The 21,863-nt window shown below is 37.7% G+C and overlaps 2 protein-coding genes across 2 annotated transcripts in view; one reads left to right on the top strand and one right to left on the bottom strand.

The window, feature by feature from the left end:
• Positions 1–21,863, bottom strand: part of LOC144638335 (uncharacterized) — a 265,610-nt gene that overhangs the window by 42,533 nt on the left and 201,214 nt on the right. The gene's annotated exons all lie outside the window — the stretch shown is intronic.
• The window catches only part of LOC144638108 (receptor-type tyrosine-protein phosphatase F-like), a 30,595-nt gene continuing 20,107 nt past the window's right edge, over positions 11,376–21,863 (top strand). Inside the window, exons 1-6 of the mRNA XM_078497283.1 lie at positions 11,376–11,941; positions 16,286–16,564; positions 18,410–18,706; positions 19,448–19,756; positions 20,052–20,339; positions 21,191–21,514. Of these exons, the coding sequence (XP_078353409.1) occupies positions 11,884–11,941; positions 16,286–16,564; positions 18,410–18,706; positions 19,448–19,756; positions 20,052–20,339; positions 21,191–21,514 (1,555 nt within the window). The 5' untranslated portion in view covers positions 11,376–11,883. The remainder of the gene's footprint in view (positions 11,942–16,285; positions 16,565–18,409; positions 18,707–19,447; positions 19,757–20,051; positions 20,340–21,190; positions 21,515–21,863) is intronic.

The raw sequence follows: 21,863 nt of genomic DNA, 5'->3' as shown, positions 1-21,863 counted from the left end.
TAGGCCCATCAACCTGGAAACAAAAAAATACATCCGGTTATAAGCCCCCCTGGATATAAGCCCCCCTCTACCGGATGACAGTACTGAACAGGGCTAAATGTTGCTTTTTTGTGCGTTTTTAACTTAAAAACGTATTTCGATCAACACTCCCGAGGCTCGTTTCGAAACGTTTTTTTCCTTCCGCTTATAAGCCCTCCCGAATATAAGCCCCTCCGCTTATAAGCCCACCCAAAATCCCTTACGAAGTTGTATAAGCCCAGGGCTTATAACCGGAATTCTACGGTAATGCGTCTCGTTTCTAATTAACAGCAACTAGGAAAAAGACCTGTTTGATTGCACTTCATAGATGTCGCTTTAATATTACAATGTTTTGCCTTCATTAAAGGCAAAGCATTGTTATATTTCGTCTCCATTTTTTCGTGAAATTCATCTTATACCACAAGGAGCCCTCGTATCAGATAAGAGTATGAAAAAAAGATAAAATTTTACCGGCTGTTATAGCCTCTTTGCTTTAAAGCGGTTATTTCGAATTTATTATACGCGATCTGGCTGCTAGTAGCTGGTCTAGAGCCGAAAACATTATTCTCGTAGAACGATCGGATGTCGTCCCGAGAAATTGCGCGAATGCCTTCTTCTTTTCCAGACCCCATACCTTTCTCGATTCCATACCTCCAACATGCTAAACCGAGTATAAAAAATTAAAAATGGCCGCCTCAAAAAAACTTGAACAAACAAACGCGACGACGCAGCAAGTATATCCTCACTCCTGATGTGCGGGCCCCATGTATTATACTACATGCAGGCCCGTAGGGAGGGGGGTGCGATGGGTGAGTCCGTCCTTGGAAGTCCGCTCATTGTGAAAGAAATTATTAAAATGAATAAATCAAGGGAAATGGTATTTCTGTACTTCGACTATTTACATTCAATATGGTCCTTTAGGTTGAAGGTCCACCATTTGTACATTCGTGTGGTATATTTTGGATCAAATTGTGTGATTCTAGGTTAATTTCAACGATACATTCAGCCTAATGTCCTTCATAGTCGAACCTATTAGTTATTAGCTATTTAAAATAAATTGTAAATTACGTTTTCAAGGTTCTGTTTCGAAAAATATGATTTGAAATTAAAAATGTACCAGAATTATTGTCGTTGTTACCTTCACTTTTACCTGCCTTTTTTCCTAACAAACTGTCTTCAAAACGCACGAAATGCTGTCTCAGATAAACTATTTATTTTTTAAAAATCTTCTTCTGGGGGAGAATACCCACAGACCCCCCCCCCCTACGTTATTGCGCCTGCGGCGCTCATACGCACCCCCCGTGCAACCCTACGAGTCTTGCATAATCTGTAAACAGGTCGAAACATTCGCGCGCACGTGGCAGCGCACATGATTTCTATTACGCAACATTTGCAATAACCTGTCGTTTTGAATCAACTCAATTTGTAAATTGTTTTCCTTGTTTTGATAGAAAAAAGTTTTAATGCCTCAATCTTGAAGTGGGCGTAGAAAAGAAAATTGCCCGTGCCGGATGTTTTTCAAAATATTTTTTTGCGATAACAAACTTATCTTGAAAAAATAAAAACACTTTACAAACCTGAAAAACAAGTGCCGAGAACTGGAGAACGGTTGACAGAACTCAAATAGTTACTGATCAGTAAAAATAAAAAACACATTGCGGTGAAAAACATGACAAGACAACGCATGTCGGAAGAACTTTGATTTAAAGAACTTAACGTTTCTTATGCTACAATATACATCTTTAAAAGTGACCGTTAGCAAGATTACATAAGATTTAAATGTGAAATAAAAGTTTTTTCCGACTTGCGTTGACTTGTCATGCTTGTCACCGAAGTGTTGAACTCACTTAGGGCGAAGCCCGAATTTTTTAAAAAGGGAAAAGAAAGTAAAAAGGCCAAAAATGAACTAGAGAATATCAGAATGTGAGGTGATTTATATATACCTTTTTCCCCTTCCTTTTTATTGCGCGAGTAATCAAGAAGCCAAGTGCTGCGACCCAAAAGATGAAGAATACCATGAACGCAGCGACAAAATGTTTTCCTTGCTTGTAGATCTCGGCCCTGTATTCAATGACATGAGCGTCACCGAGATTGATGTAAAAAAGCGGGATTGCGGACAGCGCCACCAGCACGAAACTTGCGAACCAGATCAGAAAAACACAGGTCATGGCTTTCTTGTTGGTCTTCCAGGCAAGGTACTTCAGGTCAAATGAAATGGCCAGGTACACATTTGCCACCAACGCTAGCATAGAGCCAAGGCTAAGAGCGATGAAAAAGCGATCAAAGATGCTGGTCATTATTCCCAAAGTCTTTCCTGTAAACCAGCTAGCTTCAAAAACGGTGTATATCATGTAAATAGGCTCGTTTATGTCAGCATTGAATAGGTCCACCAGAGCGAGATTGGCAAGAAGAATGTTCGGAACTGTTCGTAATGATTTGAACCGAGCAAGGACGACAAGAACGAATCCATTGCCCAGCACAGACACGATGATTTGAATGGCCATTAAACCACTCATGAAAGCTTTGACCAAGAGTGGTTTTGCAACATACATTTTTAAAGCTTTTGCTATCCGTATTCCATATCGCGAGGAAGACGTTTTCTGCTCAACCTACCGTGCGCACGTGAGAGCTTATGCTTGCATGCATATGATTCACGTGTAAAGACATCAAGTTTTCTCTGGAAACTAATAGGCAACCGCAAGAGCATTATTACATAACCAGCCATGCTCTAAACATATAAAAACAAGAGTGTGGGTCTATAGAAGAAGAAGAATCGTTTATTAAAAACTATAACACTTAGCAGTCTTTGGACTGAATTACGTGTATTGTTACAATTTTATAAAAATGTATTATTATATATAGACATTGCCATTGTCCTACTTAAATTATTACTTTTTGTTTTAAATGAAACAATTGAAATAATTTTAGTTGTGTACTGCTGCAACAGATGTAAAATGTACAAGCCCCTGGGATGGGGGGAGAGGAGAGGAGGGGTTCTACCTTATATACGCTATACGGGTACAATGCACGTGGTTGGGGTTTAGGTCTGTGATGGAGTTCCAATTTTGACCTTTAGTCAACGATGGGTCACAGAATGGGAGAAAATAATTTGAAATAAGTAATGGTAAAATAATTTCAAATAAGTAATGGTAAAATAATTTGAAATAAGTAATGGTAGAATGATTTCAAATAAGTATAGGAGGCAACATGGCCGAGTGGTTAGAGCGCTGGACTTGTAATCCAGAGGTCCCGGGTTCAAATCCTATTCTCTGCCACTAGATGGATTTGTGTTTGGTCGTCCCGAAATCAACTCCTCCACGCTCTTTAAATAGCCAACTGGTCAGCCCCCTGCCAGTTAGGGTTTTAACAAGTTTCTGTTCGCTTTATAATATTTCTTTATCTATTTACAGTGTCCTCAATTAGCACATCAGTGCTAAATACATTGACATGCACTTAAATAAATAAAGTGATCTTCTCTCTATGGTATGATTGTATGATATGCTAGAGGGAGCCCGTTATTTAAAAGACTTGTGGTTTCTCATGGGCTTCCTATTCAACTTTATTTTATCATTAGTACACTTGTAATTTCATTAGTGGCAAAATAAACTTGAACTTGACCTTGAATGGACTTTTGTCAAAATTTATATCCTTCTGCTTATTTTAATCAGGTCTCTTTGAAATGTGCAAAATAATAACAGATCCTGTACACTTTTTTGTATAAGAATATATTTTATGAGAATATCGAGGTTGCAAAATTTGCGAAATTTCAGAAATATTTTAAGAATAAACCCGAGGCCGAGATTTTGAAAATATAATTTTGCGTGTTGAAAATTTGTAATCTAAGAATATTTACAAGAATATTTTAGCCTAACATCGGCAGAAAAATGAGAATATTCAGCCTGGGCAGGAGAAACAATATTCTTAAAAAAGGAAAAGAGTGTAATAGTGTAGAGACAATTACAAATAAAAACCTTCCGTTTGAGTTGGGGTAAACAATTTAACTCTTTTGTCTGAGATGGGGAAAGCCGGAAATCCATTTACGTTTGTTGGCTAAGACAGGGAACAGAGCCTTACAAAGGATAATTACAAGCTTTACAGCGGACAATTATAAACGATTATCTCGGAGTCTGTGCCTTTAGCTGCCTGCTGGCTGTTTTCGATTAACAGCAACATAGGTAAATGCAAAAATGTTTCGTCGAGTTTCGGTATATGATACTTATGATGGTAAACGGCAATATCAGGCCAAGTAAAAAAACAAATGTGTCTCGTCCCTCCCTCTTCATTTTTGGGGGGCTGCTTCTCTTTTTTTTTTAATATCTGTTATTGGGAAAGTTGGAAAGAACAAAAACCAACAGGCGCATACTCCTCAATTAAGTACAAAGAAAATTCTGTAAGACATGGCTTTTGTCTGCGTTTTAATACGAAGTAGGGCCAAAATTTTAAAACCTCGGCACGCTAGGTCCGTACTGGAGAGGTCAGGATTTATTTTTCAGGTTCGTTTCTGGAAAATTTGCCGCTGGCGGAAATAACAAATAACAAAAAAAGCGCCCGCCTGCTCTCTTTTTTTATATAAATCCGGACGAGAAACATTTGTTTTCTTTTTGACTTGGCCTTACAACGATTGAGTATTGTTAAAGAACAAAAATTGGAATTTTGGTAGTATAAGTCCAAAACGCGCGAAATTAACATGGAACGTGATCAAAGAGTATTTATGTAAATTTAGCTTTAAAAATAGTGTTGTTACGTTGTCGGTATCTTTAGAATTTTCTTTGATTGGTTTCGCATTGGAAAAAGCAATTATCTTGTTCTTCGAATTGACCAATTATATTCTTTATCGAACTTATCGATAACACGTTAGTTTACTTTTCACAGGTTGTTTATTCAATACAATAATTTCTAGTATCGTGTTAAAAGATTTCCTAAGATATTTCGACTGTTGGAACTGTTCTATTATTTCAAAGTATGTCTTTTCCGAAGCGAAACCATAGCGAAACCATTACAAACCATAACAAACTTAATAACCTATCTTTTTATTATCTTTGAATTCAAAAGATTGTACATTGATATTTACAGAAGTGATTGTTCTTTTATCTTGAATATTGTTTAATTGTACAATACGATTTGGAATTTATTTGTACACCAGGTACTGCTGGTAACACCTTAAACTGGACCTAAACTCGTAAACAACTTAGTATTAAAATATGTATTTGGGCGTAACTATGCTAATTTGAAGAACGCCATTTCTTCTCCGAAATCTACCTTAGAGTTGTTGTTGGTTTGTTTACATTAGTAACATGTTTAAGTTTGGATTTTTCGTACAACCTTGTAACTTAAGTTAACGTCATTCTGTGAAATCATTCTTTGTAAATTTTACTTTGCTCGCGCGGTTTTAATTGGACCAATTAGGGTGTGCACGTTAGTTAAAATTACAGAAAACCAAGTCAAAATTCGCACCTTTTAATGTTTTGGAAAGAAGACCTTCCCGTCCTGACACCTTCTCGTGGCGTGTTTTGCGCATGTCATGACATAGGATTTAATCAGTAATTTTGACATTTTGGATGAGTGATTGACAGCTAAGCTGGTCCCGTAAATACGCGCGTGCAAGAATTATCGCTCAGAACAGAGAGAATTGTAGAATACTGTGAGAGTACGTTGTTGTAACCAGAATAAAGACAAGTTAAAAACGAAGCTGGTGATTCATTGCTGAAGCCGTTTAAAGAAAGAGCTAGTTCCCCCAAAAACGTGCTTTAGCAGTATTAATTAATTCATTTTAAAATAGAGAAATAGTTTGCATGTGTAGAAAGGAATAGGAACTGAAATTTTTGCCGGAATAAGTACTACATACATGTCTACAGTGTTGCCGTGAATTTTCCCTCACTGAACTATACCTATTACTATATCGTCTATGTGATCAAACTACAGCCACGCTCTCCCCTCTTTCCAGTATATTACGAATTTAAAGCAAAGGATCAGTACTATCAGTGAAGGTATTAAAGCCTCTAAAGAAATATAGATATTTTTCTTTGATTACGCAATTTTCTTTTCTTTTACAGTTACGTAATATCATTTGCTTGCTTTATCATCTTGTTATAAACAAGATGCCTACTTGTAAAATTTTGTACACTTTTGTTGTCTATAAGAATTTATTATATAAGAATATCGAGGCTGAAATTTGCGAAATTAAACCCGAGGCTGAGATTAACTTGAAGAATATATATTTGTGTGTTGAAAATTTGTAAATACAATACAATTATATGTTTTTAACAAAACCGTATAAAATTCTTCCTTTCTGTTAACGGCAAAACTGTTAACTAATAAAACGATAAAAACCTGCACTAGCCAGAATGGTACATGTAATACATATGTAGAGTGTACAGCGCAGACGGAAATGTCATACGCTATGATCTAAGAATAACTACACAGCAAAAATAAGAATGTTCAGCCTGGACCGGAAAAAACAATATTCTTATAGAAAAAAAGAGTGTATTACATTATTATAGCTCTAAAGTGGAGCCGAAATATTGTACTAGATGTCCATCTTGTCTCATCTTGTAATAACCAAAACTTGGTTTTTCCAATGATAACATTACTCAGTCTCGTTTTCTTCATGTTTTACTCAAAACTATCGTGAATTTTGCTATCCCCTCTTGATAGCTGTTACGTAACGTCAGAGAGACCCTCTCTTGGTAACGTCTTAGGCCAACTAAAAAAACAAGTGTTTCTCGTCCGGATTTCTATAAAAAAGAGAGCGGCCGGGCGCTTTTTTGTTATTTTAATTTATTATTTTGTTGCATTCCTTACCAGTATTGGTCGAATATATTGATGTTTTTTTCCTCCATCGTTAAATTCTCCAGAAGCGTGAATTTGCAAAATAAATCCCCCAAGATAATTGACTTATCCAGTGCAGACCTAGTCAAGGTTTGAAAATTTTGGGCTGAGTTCGTATTAAAACGTAGACAAAAGCCACGTCTCACAGAATTTTCCACTACGTACAAAGAGAAAGTAATGCCTGTTGGTTTTTGTTTGTTCCGACGTTTCCAATAACAAATAATAAAAAAATAGAGGCGGGCCCAAAAAATGGAGCGCGCTGGGACGAGAAATACTTGTATTTTTACTTGGCCCTAAGTTAAATAATTGTTATTTCCAATTAACATTTTAGTCGAGCTAAATTGAACAGGGTTTAAACTGTTGGTCGAAAGTACAATGCTTCAATCAACCGTGTTTTCGTCAGATGCTTTGCTAATGAAAAACAGAATAAACATCCATTCATTTTATTTAGAGCTACATGCGTACAGAATTATAATTGCTTGGTGCGAGTTAATTGGTACTGGCCTAAAAACTATGCATTTTAATATTAAGAGGCTGTCTTCTTAAAAACACCGTACGTTAGGAGCCATTAAATATTTTGCCCCTTCGGGCCCGCCGCAACGTCTGAAAAACTTGAAAAATAGACATTTTTCGAGCAGGTGTCAAATGTTTTATTCGCATCGAACACCAACAATTTTTATATCAATTTGCTCATAATCATTTCTAGTATTCTAAGAAAGTAGAAACTTTTCCCTCGATATATCTGGAAATGCGAAATCAAGGTTATAATGATCACTACTAATTGGCATCGAACGAAGGTTAATGGCCTTGATTTAGAAGCGAATATTTCAATTGCGGGACCTAGCTGATAACTCTACTCTACACAGCCGAAAAGTGTAGTCCTTTATCTGCTAAAATATGCAAAATCACATGTACGTTTTCAGTATTTCAAAAGTTATGACCATTTGTATCAGCCTGGTATCAGCACATGTGCGAGTAATAATAACATTTTCGCTTATATCGTCGTTATTACTCGCACATGTGCTGATACATCATCTTTCCCTTTGTTTGAGCCCGGCTCGAACAAAGGGAAAGATGATGTATTTTGGGGAGAGATGCATGTAAACCAAAATACCCATGACGAGACCAAACAAGACTCATATCTCGGCCAAAGCGTACAAAAATTGCATTATCAGATATGTTGAGCTTGCTCGCGCGCGCTCCGGCCACAATATTCTCGACCCCTCTTTCATTTAAGATCATAACTGGCCAGCTGGCGCACTTACAAATAAAAACGGGAGACTGTTTAATAACACAGCTTCTGATGAAAGTAAAAGTAAAAAGTTACGATGGGCACACAACTCTAAAAACAGTTGATTGTCCTGCGATTGTTTTGGCTAACCATCTTGGTAAGGAGGTTCATGAGTGCGCGTAACATACTTTTACTGACCTTATTCCTAGTCAAGTTTTTATGGTACATTTACTGGAGTTATGCCTCATTGGGGGGGGGGGGGGGGAGAGGATGAGTGAAAGTGAGTGAGTACAGTGAGTCAGGGCTTTCCACAAGTTGCTCAAAATTATTCAATAAGTTGCTCGAAATTTCTGATAAAGGTGCTCGAAAGTTGCTCCAAAAATCCAAAAAAGTTGCTTTTGATTAAAAAAGTTGCCCGAAAGTTGCCCCAAAAAATCAAAACGCTGCTATTTATCAAGAAAATTTCTCCAAATATATGCTAAGTTCCCATTGAAGGTAAGATTTCTAAGCAGTTTCATGCAATTTCACTGCAACAGGAGTATCTAAATAACATTTTAAGGCAAAAAATTGTTGAATTACAAGGATTTCTTTTACTGAAAAAAATCGTGAATAAATACATAACGTCATGTTTGCAGACAAATTTTGTAATGTTTTGATGGGAAATGAGTCGAAAGTCGAAAAGTCTTCAGATGTTCTACGAAAATCTTCGGCAAACCACGTTAAACTTCGGAAACGTTCGTATGGCCTTCGGACAACACTCTGACAATCTTCGAAGCTAGATCTTCGGTCTAAAGATTGCTTAAAATGCAACAAGTTGCTCGAAAGGAAAAAAGTTGTTTAAAGGGGAAAAAGTTACTCGAAGTAGGAAAGTTGCCAAAAAGTTGCCGAACAACTTGTGGAAAGCCCTAACAGGAGTAATAATAATAAAACAAAAAATGGCAAATAATTGAGTTTGGCAACATCAGGATTGGAGTCAAAAGTATCTTCACCGGACCATCTTCGATCGTTTGTTTGGTTTGTTAACGGCGGCTACCCGGTTTTTACCAGATTTTTGAACAGCCAAAATATATATTTGTGTCGTAGGAAACCTAAAAATAATAGTCCATTTTTATCAAAAACTGCTATATTAGAGTACTGAAACTGTTAACAAGCGTCTTTGGCTGCCGATGGCTCGGATGGAAATGGATTGTAATTTGAAAAATTTTAATTTAAAAGGCTTAACTTTTCAAGTTGCTTCCGCACGTTTCAAAAAATCAATATTTATAGCCGTAGGCGGTTATATCTTCCTTTAGATGTTCAAAGATAAGGTTTTTCATGGGTTTAGTCGCCGAACACTAATTTCAGAACAATTTAGACCAAAAATCTGTGAAATCCCCGTGACGTAGCCCCAAGAACGAGTTTAGGGTTCCAAACACGGTTTCAAGTGCACCTTTCTAAGCAAACGTACCCCTATGGTACATGAAAAAAAAAATCCGAAAAAAATAACAGTTTCAGTGATGGGTTTAACTGTCACGTACGCAAAATGTAACATGTAATTAATCACTCATTTAATTAATTAATTTTTTAATTAATTGACTGCAAATGTTTCTTTTTTCGCTTTAGCCCGTAATCATACCGCGCACGTGTTGTGTTACACGAAATGCTTTCCATGTGTCGAGAGGTTGGTTATCTGAAATCAAACCGTGTAAAACTCATGAGAACCTCTTAGGCAAGCTAAAGAAAACGCGGTGAAAAATAAGAGATTATCACTAGTAATTCTTTTAAAATAACTAGGATTACGGCAAAATACACGATAAACTCTTCTGTAGCTTGTTCCGACCGGTAAATCTGCGAACTTTACGAAACCTGACGAACAGCCTCAAATCTTCCATGTTTATTGTTCAGCCGTGACGTGACAGACCGTAACACACGACCTTGACATGGAAATTTAAACCATAACAACTTTCACGAAAAGAATGCCGCCAAAATGGCTCTCAAGAAACAGCAACACGAAAAGCTTTGGCTATTCGTCGATGCAAATGAAAACAAACAAATTTTGTTTTTATTTCCGACGAAAAGGTAATTTTTGTCAACGGAATTCAATTTGCGTTATCGACGTGCTGTTTTGTCAAGATATATCGATAGCGAGGGGCTATCATGGCCCCACCTGGGTTCTTATCTGTGTGCTTGAATGATTAGAGGACGCTAATTAATTCCCTGTGACGAGCAAGATCATGATGTTTGTTATTTTGAGAGATTCCTGTGTCAGTTCTTGCCACTGATAAGGCTGAGAATCTTCTTGGCTTGTTTGTGTTCCTCTTAATTTGCCGCCGGGGAGGACAGTAATTGATTTAAAGAGATGAGAGAGATAATTAGATGCTTCAGCGTGATCCTGTTGTCAGATTCCTATGCCAGCTTTTTACTGATAAGGCACCCACCGAAATGATACGAGGCGTTTTTCCTCAATGACCAGCCGACAGTAATTAATTTCTCCCAACAAGTGAGTTTATTATGTCTGCTTAATCGAATGTTTAATTTTACAAGATTAAAAGCGGTGAGGACACCCACCATCTGAGACACATCTTACTCTACCGCCAGCGCTTATTAAGTTCATTTTACAGTTACAATTTGTTTGTAACAAGGATATTATAAAGTTCTGTAAACAACGCAAACGCGAATACAGTGATCTGCGGTTTTTTAAGTGTTTCCCGATCAGTTATTGAGGGATCGTGTTATAATCACGGCAGGTAAATACCAGCATGTACAGCTCAATGCAATCGTGAAATAACCCTCGTATTGCTCATTTCATGCAGTTATACATGCTTCAATGACAGTTTTGGCTTTCTCTGTGTGGGGAATCCTTGAAATGTCGAATAAACAGCCCAACAGATCGAAAGTTAGACTACATTGGTCTACACACTGGCAGGAAGTCAAAATTAGAAACGCTAGAATTGAAAAGGAAATTTCATGTGGTGATCAAAACGAAATTTCTTTTTATTGAGGAATGGATTTTCTTTTGATACAATTTATGATGTGTCGTCACGAACAATTTTTTTCTTTTTTTAACATAAGCACATTCATCAAAATAAAAAACATGAACTGTAACTTTATAAAAAAAAGTGTTATTTAGAAAATGTTGAAAAAAAAGGAAAAAATGTGCCTCTCCTAAATGTGTCGGGGTAGATAAATTCAGAAAAAAAGAAAAAAAAATGTTAATGATAATTGAATTGTTAAGTCTCTGAAACAACTGAAGCCCCTACGTGGAAAAGATTTACGACAGATATGCGCAATTTGGCAATGAACCACCAAAGCAAAAATGAAAACAGTGGCGTGTCTCTAAAACACTAGACATAATATTTACAGACTCGTTACAGCCCTTCAGTGAGTTGTAAGACAGTTGCTTATTGATAAACGAAACAAGAATTTGCAATATCGTATATTAGCCTGCGAGCAACGTTCTACGTGTATAAACAATCAAGTCGTTAGATACACCGCTGCAATTAACTAACTGTAAATTGATATTCTTCTTGTGGTATCGTATACCAACTAATTACCAACTGAAAACAGGACTTAGTTGACACGAGGCGTATTCAAAGTCACTACGGGAAAATTAATCCGTGAATTGCTGTTGACCCTGTCAACCTCTGCACAACCGACCTGGAGAAATGGTCTCCTCTTCCCTCAAACGCTAAATCTATCGCACCCTATGCGTGGCCCTTAGTATGATGTGATTCAGTTTTGGACATTAACAAGACCTTCAAGTCAGTTGTACGTCAGACCACGCAGGGAAGACATACATAGCGTATCGTTTAAAACAAGATTTAGATATGGTGTTCCGTGTTTTCATTTTTCTTGGCATGCTGTGGACTGTACATGCCTCACAGGGTAAGTCAAAGCATCATTTCTTGGCTGTTGTTTTACAAGAATTGCCTCTTTTAAACAAAGCTCGCTAACCTCTGAAAATACCATTTTCTGGCTGTAAATTCTGAGAAACGAATGTACCAGGCAAACGTCGGCTTAATGTTTTGATGTGATGATTTTGCAATCCAGAAGTATCAAACGTCTATCCAAAAGAATTAATTAACGTCTAACCTTCTCGAAATCATGGCAGCAGTTTATTCTTCGACGTTTTCTTATCTTATTTAGTGGCTGGCAGCGTATTTTGAACTCGTAAACCAGCAATGATTCGCGAATGACCAAAGCAACTTGCCTGTCAGGTTTTATAAACACTTTTACTAATTCGAAAAGCAGTGCTTGCGGAGAGAATTAGGGTGTATTGATCCTTTAGAATAATACTCTGTAGCATTAAATTTCTTGACCATAAGCTACCTATTCTTAGCCTGATCACGCAGGAATTTCGGACGGATGTCATGTGTAAATCAACTAGCTTTTAGTTAAACTTGTTATTTTTAGGTTTCAACAAAAACTTCCCATTACCCAAATTCACCGCAGAGCCTTGGCCCTTCAGCTTTGTTTACCATTCTGTTTCAATTATTTCAATTGTTCTCAGTCTTGCTTTCAAAGCAAACAGATGTTGTGTGCTGTCTGTTAGTTTAATCATTTGTCGTGACGTGCTGATCATCTAGAAGTACTGTGTAAAGCAAATGCGATCATTCAGTACGTACCGACATGATTTATATAATTTGACACGATTGATTCACGCTTGGGTGTAGCTCAGTGTTCAGCCACAACAAGCAAAAGAAAAGAAATTCTCCTTTAACCTTTTCACTTCCAAACGCGGAACAATAAACTCAATTTTTTTTGCAAAGTATTGAAACAAATAGCACCACATGATAGTACTCAATAGCTTTCATTTTAATGGTCACATATAAGTTTTGTTTTGACGAAGATAGAACCACCATGAACAGCCGATAATGAACAGTACCACATGAAAGCACTGCTCAATAGCTTTCATTCGAATGGTCACACATTAGGGTCTCCGTCACAAAATTTTTAAATAGTTAGAATCTCTCTTTACCGCATAATAAACAGTTCCTCGTGAAACTACTGTTCAATAGCTTTCATCTGTATGGACACACATCAGGGTTTCATCTAGCTAGAACCTTGTTATGACTCGATATTTGACTTATGGATCCGTAGTGAACCAGATTTTGTGGAGACGAAACAGCTTTGCTCTGCAAGGTAGTCAGTTTTGGTTAGACTTGAAATTCTTCAGCTAAAACTCTTCTTACAGCATGTTATGATTGTTAATTTGGCCGACGGCCCGCCGCGCCCGAGCCCTTTATCGACTTCCGGTAAACTGGAAAGCACGCAGCAGGCTTCTGTAATACCCGAGTGAAAATTAACAGACTCTTTTATCGTGCGCACGCACATTCAATAAGCTTTCAATAGCTGACTTGCCAGTCTAGATAACTAGGAGAAAGGTCTTAGCAACTATATTACATGTTTAGCAAGTCAAGAAATGATATTTAAGCTTCATTGTCCTCGCAATACAACCGAGATTTGTCGAAAGTGAGTTGAGCTTATAATGTTCTAAACACGCAAGGTCAAACAATTTAAGGCTGAAACTAAAAAGTGAAACTGGATGCTGGTGTTAATTTAATTTACATGTTTCGACAGCAGGGGTTTCTCCCTCAGCTCAATTCAGCATTTAGGTTGCGGTCGCATTGTGTTTCCGCTTGCATTTTCGTTGTATTAACACCCCAATCCTTCTGTAATGACCCTGATCCGTCCTACCCATTTCCATTTTCATTTAACCATGGTTAATATGGCCAAATTTTGACCATTTTAACCATGGTTAATTTGGCCAAATTTTGACCATTTTAACCATGGTTAATGTGGCCAAATTTTGACCATTTTAACCATGGTTAATATGGCCAAATTTTGACCATTTAACCCATGGTTAATTTGGCAAAGTTTTGACCATTTTAACCATGGTTAATGTGGGCAAGTTTTGACCATTTTAACCATGGTTAATATGGCCAAATTTTGACCATTTTACCCATGGTTAATTTGGCCAAATTTTGACCATTTTACCCATGGTTAATTTGGCAAAGTTTTGACCATTTTAACCATGGTTAATGTGGCCAAATTTTGACCATTTTAACCATGGTTAATTTGGCCAAATTTTGACCATTTTAACCATGGTTAATTTGGCCAAATTTTGACCATTTTAACCATGGTTAATTTGGCCAAATTTTGACCATTTTAACCATGGTTAATATGGCCAAATTTTGACCATTTTACCCATGGTTAATTTGGCAAAGTTTTGACCATTTTAACCATGGTTAATTTGGCCAAATTTTGACCATTTTAACCATGGTTAATATGGCCAAATTTTGACCATTTTAACCATGGTTAATGTGGCCAAATTTTGACCATTTTAACCATGGTTAATATGGCCAAATTTTGACCATTTTAACCATGGTTAATGTGGCCAAATTTTGACCATTTTAACCATGGTTAATGTGACCAAATTTTGACCATTTTAACCATGGTTAATATGGCCAAATTTTGACCATTTTAACCATGGTTAATGTGGCCAAATTTTGACCATTTTAACCATGGTTAATGTGGCCAAATTTTGACCATTTTAACCATGGTTAATGTGGCCAAATTTTGACCATTTTACCCATGGTTAATTTGGCCAAATTTTGACCATTTTACCCATGGTTAATTTGGCAAAGTTTTGACCATTTTAACCATGGTTAATTTGGCCAAATTTTGACCATTTTAACCATGGTTAATATGGCCAAATTTTGACCATTTTAACCATGGTTAATTTGGCCAAATTTTGACCATTTTAACCATGGTTAATATGGCCAAATTTTGACCATTTTATCCATGGTTAATATGGCCAAATTTTGACCATTTTAACCATGGTTAATGTGACCAAATTTTGACCATTTTAACCATGGTTAATATGGCCAAATTTTGACCATTTTAACCAAGGTTAAATTTTGGCTTAATTTTGGCTATTTTAACCATGGTCATTTTGGCTATTGTTATTTTGGTGGTTGAAATGTTTAATATACCCAATGCAAATATGGCTGCCGTTAACTTTCTGCTCCAAGAAGAATCATTTGTCAACAAAATTAAATCATGTGATATGCGAACTCTGAATTTAATCCTCAATCAACGGTTTACGCTTTTTGCTGCCGTCAATCATCTTGGCAGACCTCTCGGGAAACAGAGGTTCACTTCAACCGGGTCAAAAGGTCACGTCTGTCAGTTGTGATTGGTAGATTTCGATCCATTTTGTTTGTTTTCGTTTTTCATGGTTTGTTGGCTGTCGCCATAATTATGATTGACGGCAGCGAAAAACGCAATCGTTAGTTGAATTTTGAATTTCAGAGTTCGCATTTCACTGAAAACCGCAATAACTTAAAGATCAAGTCAAAGTTAATCAATGAATGAAGTTTCAAGGCTATAGATTTGTCTAACGGGAAGTTACAGGGGCATTAATATGGCCAAAAACATGAAAACGAGGCTAGGCAGGCCAGGGTGGCTTTTTCCATACAAATCTCTTAAAATTGAACAAGTCACAAATCTGCAGACTTTTAACCAAAAACACTGAAACTTCTCAGTTTAGCATTTTATTCCATTTATTTTCAAGTGTCACCGTCAGCATTTTCAGAAACTTGACCAAACAAAAGAAATGAATGACAACCAATATTGCATAGGGGCTATACTTGGATGAAACCCAAGTATGTTACCAATCAAATGAAAGCTAGAGAACAATAATTTTACGTAGTGCTGGTTATTAGGTTGTACAAGGTGGCTCCAACTTTCAAGTCTCAAACCCAAGTCGTGTTGGCCGTTCAAAGAAAGACTTCTGAACAGCACATTCATGTGGTTCTATTTTATGTCTTTTATTATGCTGTACAACTTTTTTCAACCTGTGGATAAAACTCCAACGTGTGACTATTCAAATCAAAGGTATCGAGCAGTACTTTCATGTGGATCTTCTAGCTTTTCAGTATTTTGCAAATTTGAAATTTGATACTTTCTATTCGATTTTAAACTTTGCGCACTTGGGAGTTCAAAGGTTCTACAGTGAACTCTCTTTAAGGCGTTCACTCTCGGACCCAACTCAAGCTTTACATCTAAAAAGAGGTGTCTACTTAAAGATAGTTACAGACAAAACAATTCGGCCAGAACCAGTCAGACTACCATGTTCCCCTTAGCTTAGAGAGGTGTCCGCCTTAAAGTGCTGTCCGCTTAGAGACTTTAGAGAGAGTTGATTGTATTTCATACCTTTCTTTTCAGGTCTCAAGTCACCTGGTTACCTTGTGGGTTATGTAACTGGTGACACAAGTGTGAAATTGGCCTGGGAAGTAACATCTCCATCAAACGACACTGTTTTTGAGATAAGATGGAAGGCTAACGACAATGAGTCATCTATGGTTGTTTCTGGTACTACTGGTACTGTCACAATTCATGATCTCAGAGTTTACACGCAGTACCTTTTTCGCGTACGGAAAGGTTTGGTGAATGGAACCTGGGGCGGATTCACAAAGTACACACGTGTCTGGACTCCCGAGGGAGGTAAGCTTAGGTCACGCAATTGTCACGCCTTTTGGGCTAGCTCCGCTAGCTTAATTAGGTAATTAAGCTCTGTCAGGGACGGCGCATCTTGAAAAGAAAGCCAAGTTTGTGCCCTCCGGGAGGTGGCGGGGGGAAGAAGGGGGGAAGGAAGGGGGGGGGGGTGTCGTTCCTAATCCGTTTGAAGATTTTCTCAGTTGTAACCATCCTTGTTTATTTTCGATTTATTATTTTTATTTTAAGTGTTTCCCTACCAAAGAAAACGCGGCTTATTTTTTTTTTTTTTTTTAAATCTAAAGTGTTTTTCGCATCGGATAGATGACATAAAATATCGTAACATAATTCCTTTTTAAAGGTCTTTGGCATACAAACCCTTTTTAAAGGGTTTGTATGCCAAAGACTCGTCAAAGACTGCCTTAAATAAGGTAATCCAAGAAATATTGTTCAATAATCTCAGTATTTCATACCACTGGGAATCGCCTCTTTCAGAGAAAACGGAAGCTAAAACGGATGGTCTGTTTCCGAGGACGTACGTTCAAATCCCACCGGGGTCAAAACACTTTATTATACCTCATTTGACTCAGTCATTTCCTTATTAAAAGAGCAATGGTAAAGTTCCGAAAGTAAACGGCCTCACGAGACTAACTAAAGCGATAAAATGTCAAGGATGTTGGTAAATCTCTAAAGTAGCGACCTCCTTGAAAGAACCTCCCGGAAAGTGGCGACTTCAAATTAAAAGTTATTTGGCCTTCAAGTTACAGTGCAAATAACAGAAACGAGAAGCTGCGTATATTCCAAGGACAATACATAACTTTGTTCTTCTGTAAATTCTATCCTTTTAACATTACTATACATAAACGAGACTGATTCCTTAAAATCCGCTACCCGAAAGATACACAGGAATTTAGAAGGCTTGCGCTCATCAGAAGCGCTTTGAGAACAAGAAATTGAGCTGTGCCCTTGCGTTCAGGATTTTCCAAGACTCCATTACATTCAAATAGTTTGCATTTTATTTACTCATTAGTTAGTTTTATGATTAGAATACCCGCTTAGACTACTAAGGTTAAGGATATCACGACTGGGTAGGATGTATTACTAGGGTTTGGGTAGCCAGACTTCATGCAATGATTATTGGCACCGTTTTGAAGATTATCTTTAATAATCAATCCTCTTTGAATGTGCTGCAAAATTAACATTGACGATAAAATATTAACTTTCTAAATAACTTTTAGCTAAATCACGAAAAAGATAATTTCTGAGTACTACACAACCAACTAAGTTAAAGGAACAAAGAGATGCCTCAAATTTTCCAAAACTACTTGCTAGATACTTGCCCTACTTCATCCCGCCATCTTGGATTTTCATGATTTCTTTTTGTCGTCATAAAATAAACTAACTCAGTGCAAAAACAATCCAACTTAATGAAAGGCCTACGGCCTTGTCGGCTAAGTATCGGGCGATATTTCGAGCGAGTTCGCAAGATACTCGTTAATAAGCGTGGCGTAGCTAAGAGCAGTTTTTAATCGAGTGTCGCAAAACTAAAACCAAAGTAATCACTCTCGCCAGTCACAAAGAGTACATATAATCCAGTGGGCCAATCAAAACTCGAAGCAAAGACATGTAGCAGGCAGAAAGCGCGGAAAAAAGTGCGCAAGCGAGTCAGGATTGGTTTGAGCTTTTCTTCTCATTGGCTGAGAAAGTGGCGCGATAGTTTTAAACCAATCATAGTAATGCAAAACCAAAGCAAACGCGAATTACTTTCGACACTTAAGTGAAAACTGCTCTTATAGAAGAAAATTAATGAAATATGTTATTACATTTATCTTATTTTATTTTATTATTTTAAAGCACCCACGGCTCCCCCCGCCAATGTGACAGCTTACAACACAAGCTCTGTTGGTATTATCGTGTTCTGGGAGCAGATTCCCAAGCCCCACCGACATGGCTACGTGCTTGGTTACAAAGTTTGCTACAAACGAGCCGATAAAAATGACAGCGTCCTGTACTGTACAGCGGTGTTTGCCTTGGGAATAGAGCTGGGCGGCTTGAATCCGTACACACCCTATTGGATCACAGTGCTGGGTTACACTAACAAGGGCGAGGGACCTAGCAGTCGAACGCTACTAGTGTGGACCGACGAGTTTGGTAAGTTAGAATGGAGCTTTTAAGCAAAAAAGGCAATTCCAACAAGGACGCCGATAAACAAAAGGTTTAATGGAACTGCCTCATCGATTTTAGAAAAATTTTTACATAACATTTCAATAACACAGCAAATACAAAAAAAAAAAGAGGAAAAAAAAAAAAAAAAAAAAAAAAAAAAAAAATTTTTTTAAGTTAATCTCTATTTAACTTATTATTATAATGCCCGTAGAAAGCTTTTTGAAGCTATGGTGAAGCTATTTAGATCCATAGAAGTAATTTCTTTGCTAACGCTTAGCACATTCCCTTTAATGGGCAGAGTAATAGCTCTGCACGTGCGTTATAAATCTTGTTACATTTCTTAACCGTCTTCTGCAATCTCGTTCCCAAAGCCTGTGTTCCCCTTAACCAGCGGTCGGGAAACTCAACGGCTCTGGGCTAGTTCCGGTTTGATTGTGCGCGTGCGCCGGAGATTGTGGTGAAACGAACAAGTTTTCAATAGCCAATCAGATTCGGTCACCTTTGTGACGGGCTTTCAGATTAGCCAAGAGGTCCCGATCCCTGGCGCAGACCAGAAGAATCGCGGCCTCTGGGGACGAGATTTTTGTCTTCTGCAGAACGACAACATAAAATGACCAAATTCTGCCTATTTTGAAGAAAGACATATTGGCGCTCGAAAGCGGAGCAGTTTCTATGTAAACTAACTTTCCATGCAGTGTCTGATTTATTTTCTTTTTTGACTTGCAGTTCCTACAGTCGCTCCTCGTGTTACATCTCTGACAGCCAATTCTACCGCTATTAAGGTGGCCTGGGCGCCAATACCTCAAGAACACGTCAACGGAATTCTTCGGGGTTATTACGTCATTTATTGGAAGATGCCTCGCGTGTCACATGATAACCACATCATTCAAGTGAACCAATCAACTCTCAGCGTGATCATCGTGGGACTCAAAAAGAACACTACGTATGGGGTGCGCCTGACGGGGTTCACTCGCATCAGGGGCTGGATTAGAAACGGTGCTCTTGGTCGCACGCATAATATCACTACCAAATATGGTGAGAAAATGATTTTGCCCCATCATTTTTCTGCCTAGTGCACGAAACTTGTTTGTTTGAATTTAAAGGAAAAAATAACTTTTTAACAAGGGGTAGCAGGATTGCCACAGGTCAGGAAATGGTCAGGGAAAAATAAAATTCTTGAGGGATTTTTTTGGGAAAATTGGAATTATAAAAATTCTATTTAATACCACTGAAGGCTGGAAGAAACATTTCAGGTCAATGTGATCTCAGCGATGTTTTTCTTATTTTTCGATGTCATTCCTATTGGTAATCACCTAAATTTGTCTCACAGGTTCAGAGGCTCCACAAAACGTAAAGGTGTTTAGTCCGTGCTCGACCTGCTTGACGGTAACCTGGGATCCAGTTTACACCTCCCCTTCGGATACTTTAACAGGCTATCACGTGACCTACAGGGACGCTTCAGGGAAGGCTTATACGAAGAAGATAGGATCGAGAAAATCAACCGCACAGTTGACAGGTCTCAAAAAATTCTCCACTTACACGGTGACAGTATCAGCTATGACGGATGAGGGACTGGGGGAAACAAGTTCAGCAGTTAAGGTCACCACAATGGAAGACGGTGAGTTTCATCCGCCAGGACTTCGAGTAGTTATTGGACAAAATTATGTAACAAAATCATTTACACCTCATTGCAAACTTTTGTGTAATTGCTTTAAATATCATATCAAAAGAAATCTTTTCTAACAACATCAAACATCAGAAACAAATTTCGGCGTTCCACTGAATTCCACTAAATCGCTTTTCAAAAGACGATTTTTCAGAATGGCTGCACCTGAGATTTTGCCTATAGCTTGTGAACTTTGAAATTCATTTTCGCAGACTCTGTTAAGAAATTGTTGTTGGTGTTATCACGGATAATAACTTAATCTTTACCTTTTATTAGGGTTGGAAATAACGCAATAGGATTTATTCTGGTACTCGATTTTTGTGCAACTCAAATAAATATTACTCGATTTCCTGGTTTTCTTCGTCAAAATAAGTGTAACGTCTGTAGAGATCAGAAAATAACTGTTGCGATCCCATGAAAAAAATAAGGTTTGAATTTCTGAAATTTAAAGTCAAGTGGAAAGGTATTCCACATTACTGAATCGGTCACGTTCCATTCCCACTTGGATGAACTTCCCACCGAAATACGAATAGAATATTTTGCGATCATTCTTGTTTGTTTGACTCTTTCCCGGATGGCAACGATGACATGGCTGTTTAGTACCGGTAGCTACTTCTGAAAGAATACCTTAATTTTATCCGCATGCATAATTATTTTGAGCTCAAAATGTTTTCTCATATTATGCCAAATAATTCTTCAACTCGTGAGGCGGGTCTATTTGCCAATTAATATCAAACACATAGATGTACGATTCATGAAATTTCTTCCGCGCATATAACGTCTTCAAATTCTTTTCTACCCAGTTCCCAGCCGCGCCCCAGACTCACTACAAGCTCGGAGCACTGGGTCTCGCAGTATCTTGATAGAATGGAGCCCAGTCCCTGAGAAGGACGTTCCCGGAATATTACGAGGCTATCACGTGTATTACAGAACTGGGAGGTCAAAGGTCAGACGTTCAGCCAGCCATGTAGGAGTGATAAAAGTCCTATCAGTCAATACGTCGACTCAGAGAGTAGAGATAACTGATTTAGAACCATTTATGTCTTATGACATTTGGGTGTCTGCTTTCACTGATGCGGGCAGCGGTCCTCCTAGTAGACCAGTGACAGTAATAACTGATGAGGATGGTGAGTGTCACGTGACAACTTTGCAGTTAAACTTTAAAGTTTTGAACATTTAGAATTACTACGTCATTTCTATGTTCTATAGAGTGTCTTCAATTGAACTAAATCTGAAACACTTTTGTAGCAATAACGTATTGGATTCTTTTTGAAACTAAAGACTGGTTTACACGGTACGATTTGTCGGCCGATTTGGCCCAGATCTGATAAGAAAATGAGTGCGCATTTAAAAGTCGGCCTGATTTCTTAAAAATCTGTTGCAATACATTAAACACCCGCGTGTAAGAACCTACAATTTTCTAATTTGGCAATTTCTTTATTTGGGGGTAGTTATTGGTATTTAGGCAAGTAGGTT

Source organism: Oculina patagonica, chromosome 14 (assembly GCF_052425735.1).
Source record: "Oculina patagonica isolate OP01 chromosome 14, crgOcupat, whole genome shotgun sequence".
Classification (NCBI taxonomy): Eukaryota; Metazoa; Cnidaria; class Anthozoa; order Scleractinia; family Oculinidae; genus Oculina; species Oculina patagonica.
The sequence above is the reverse complement of the archived record's forward strand: the minus strand, read 5'-3'. Positions and strand labels throughout refer to the sequence as shown.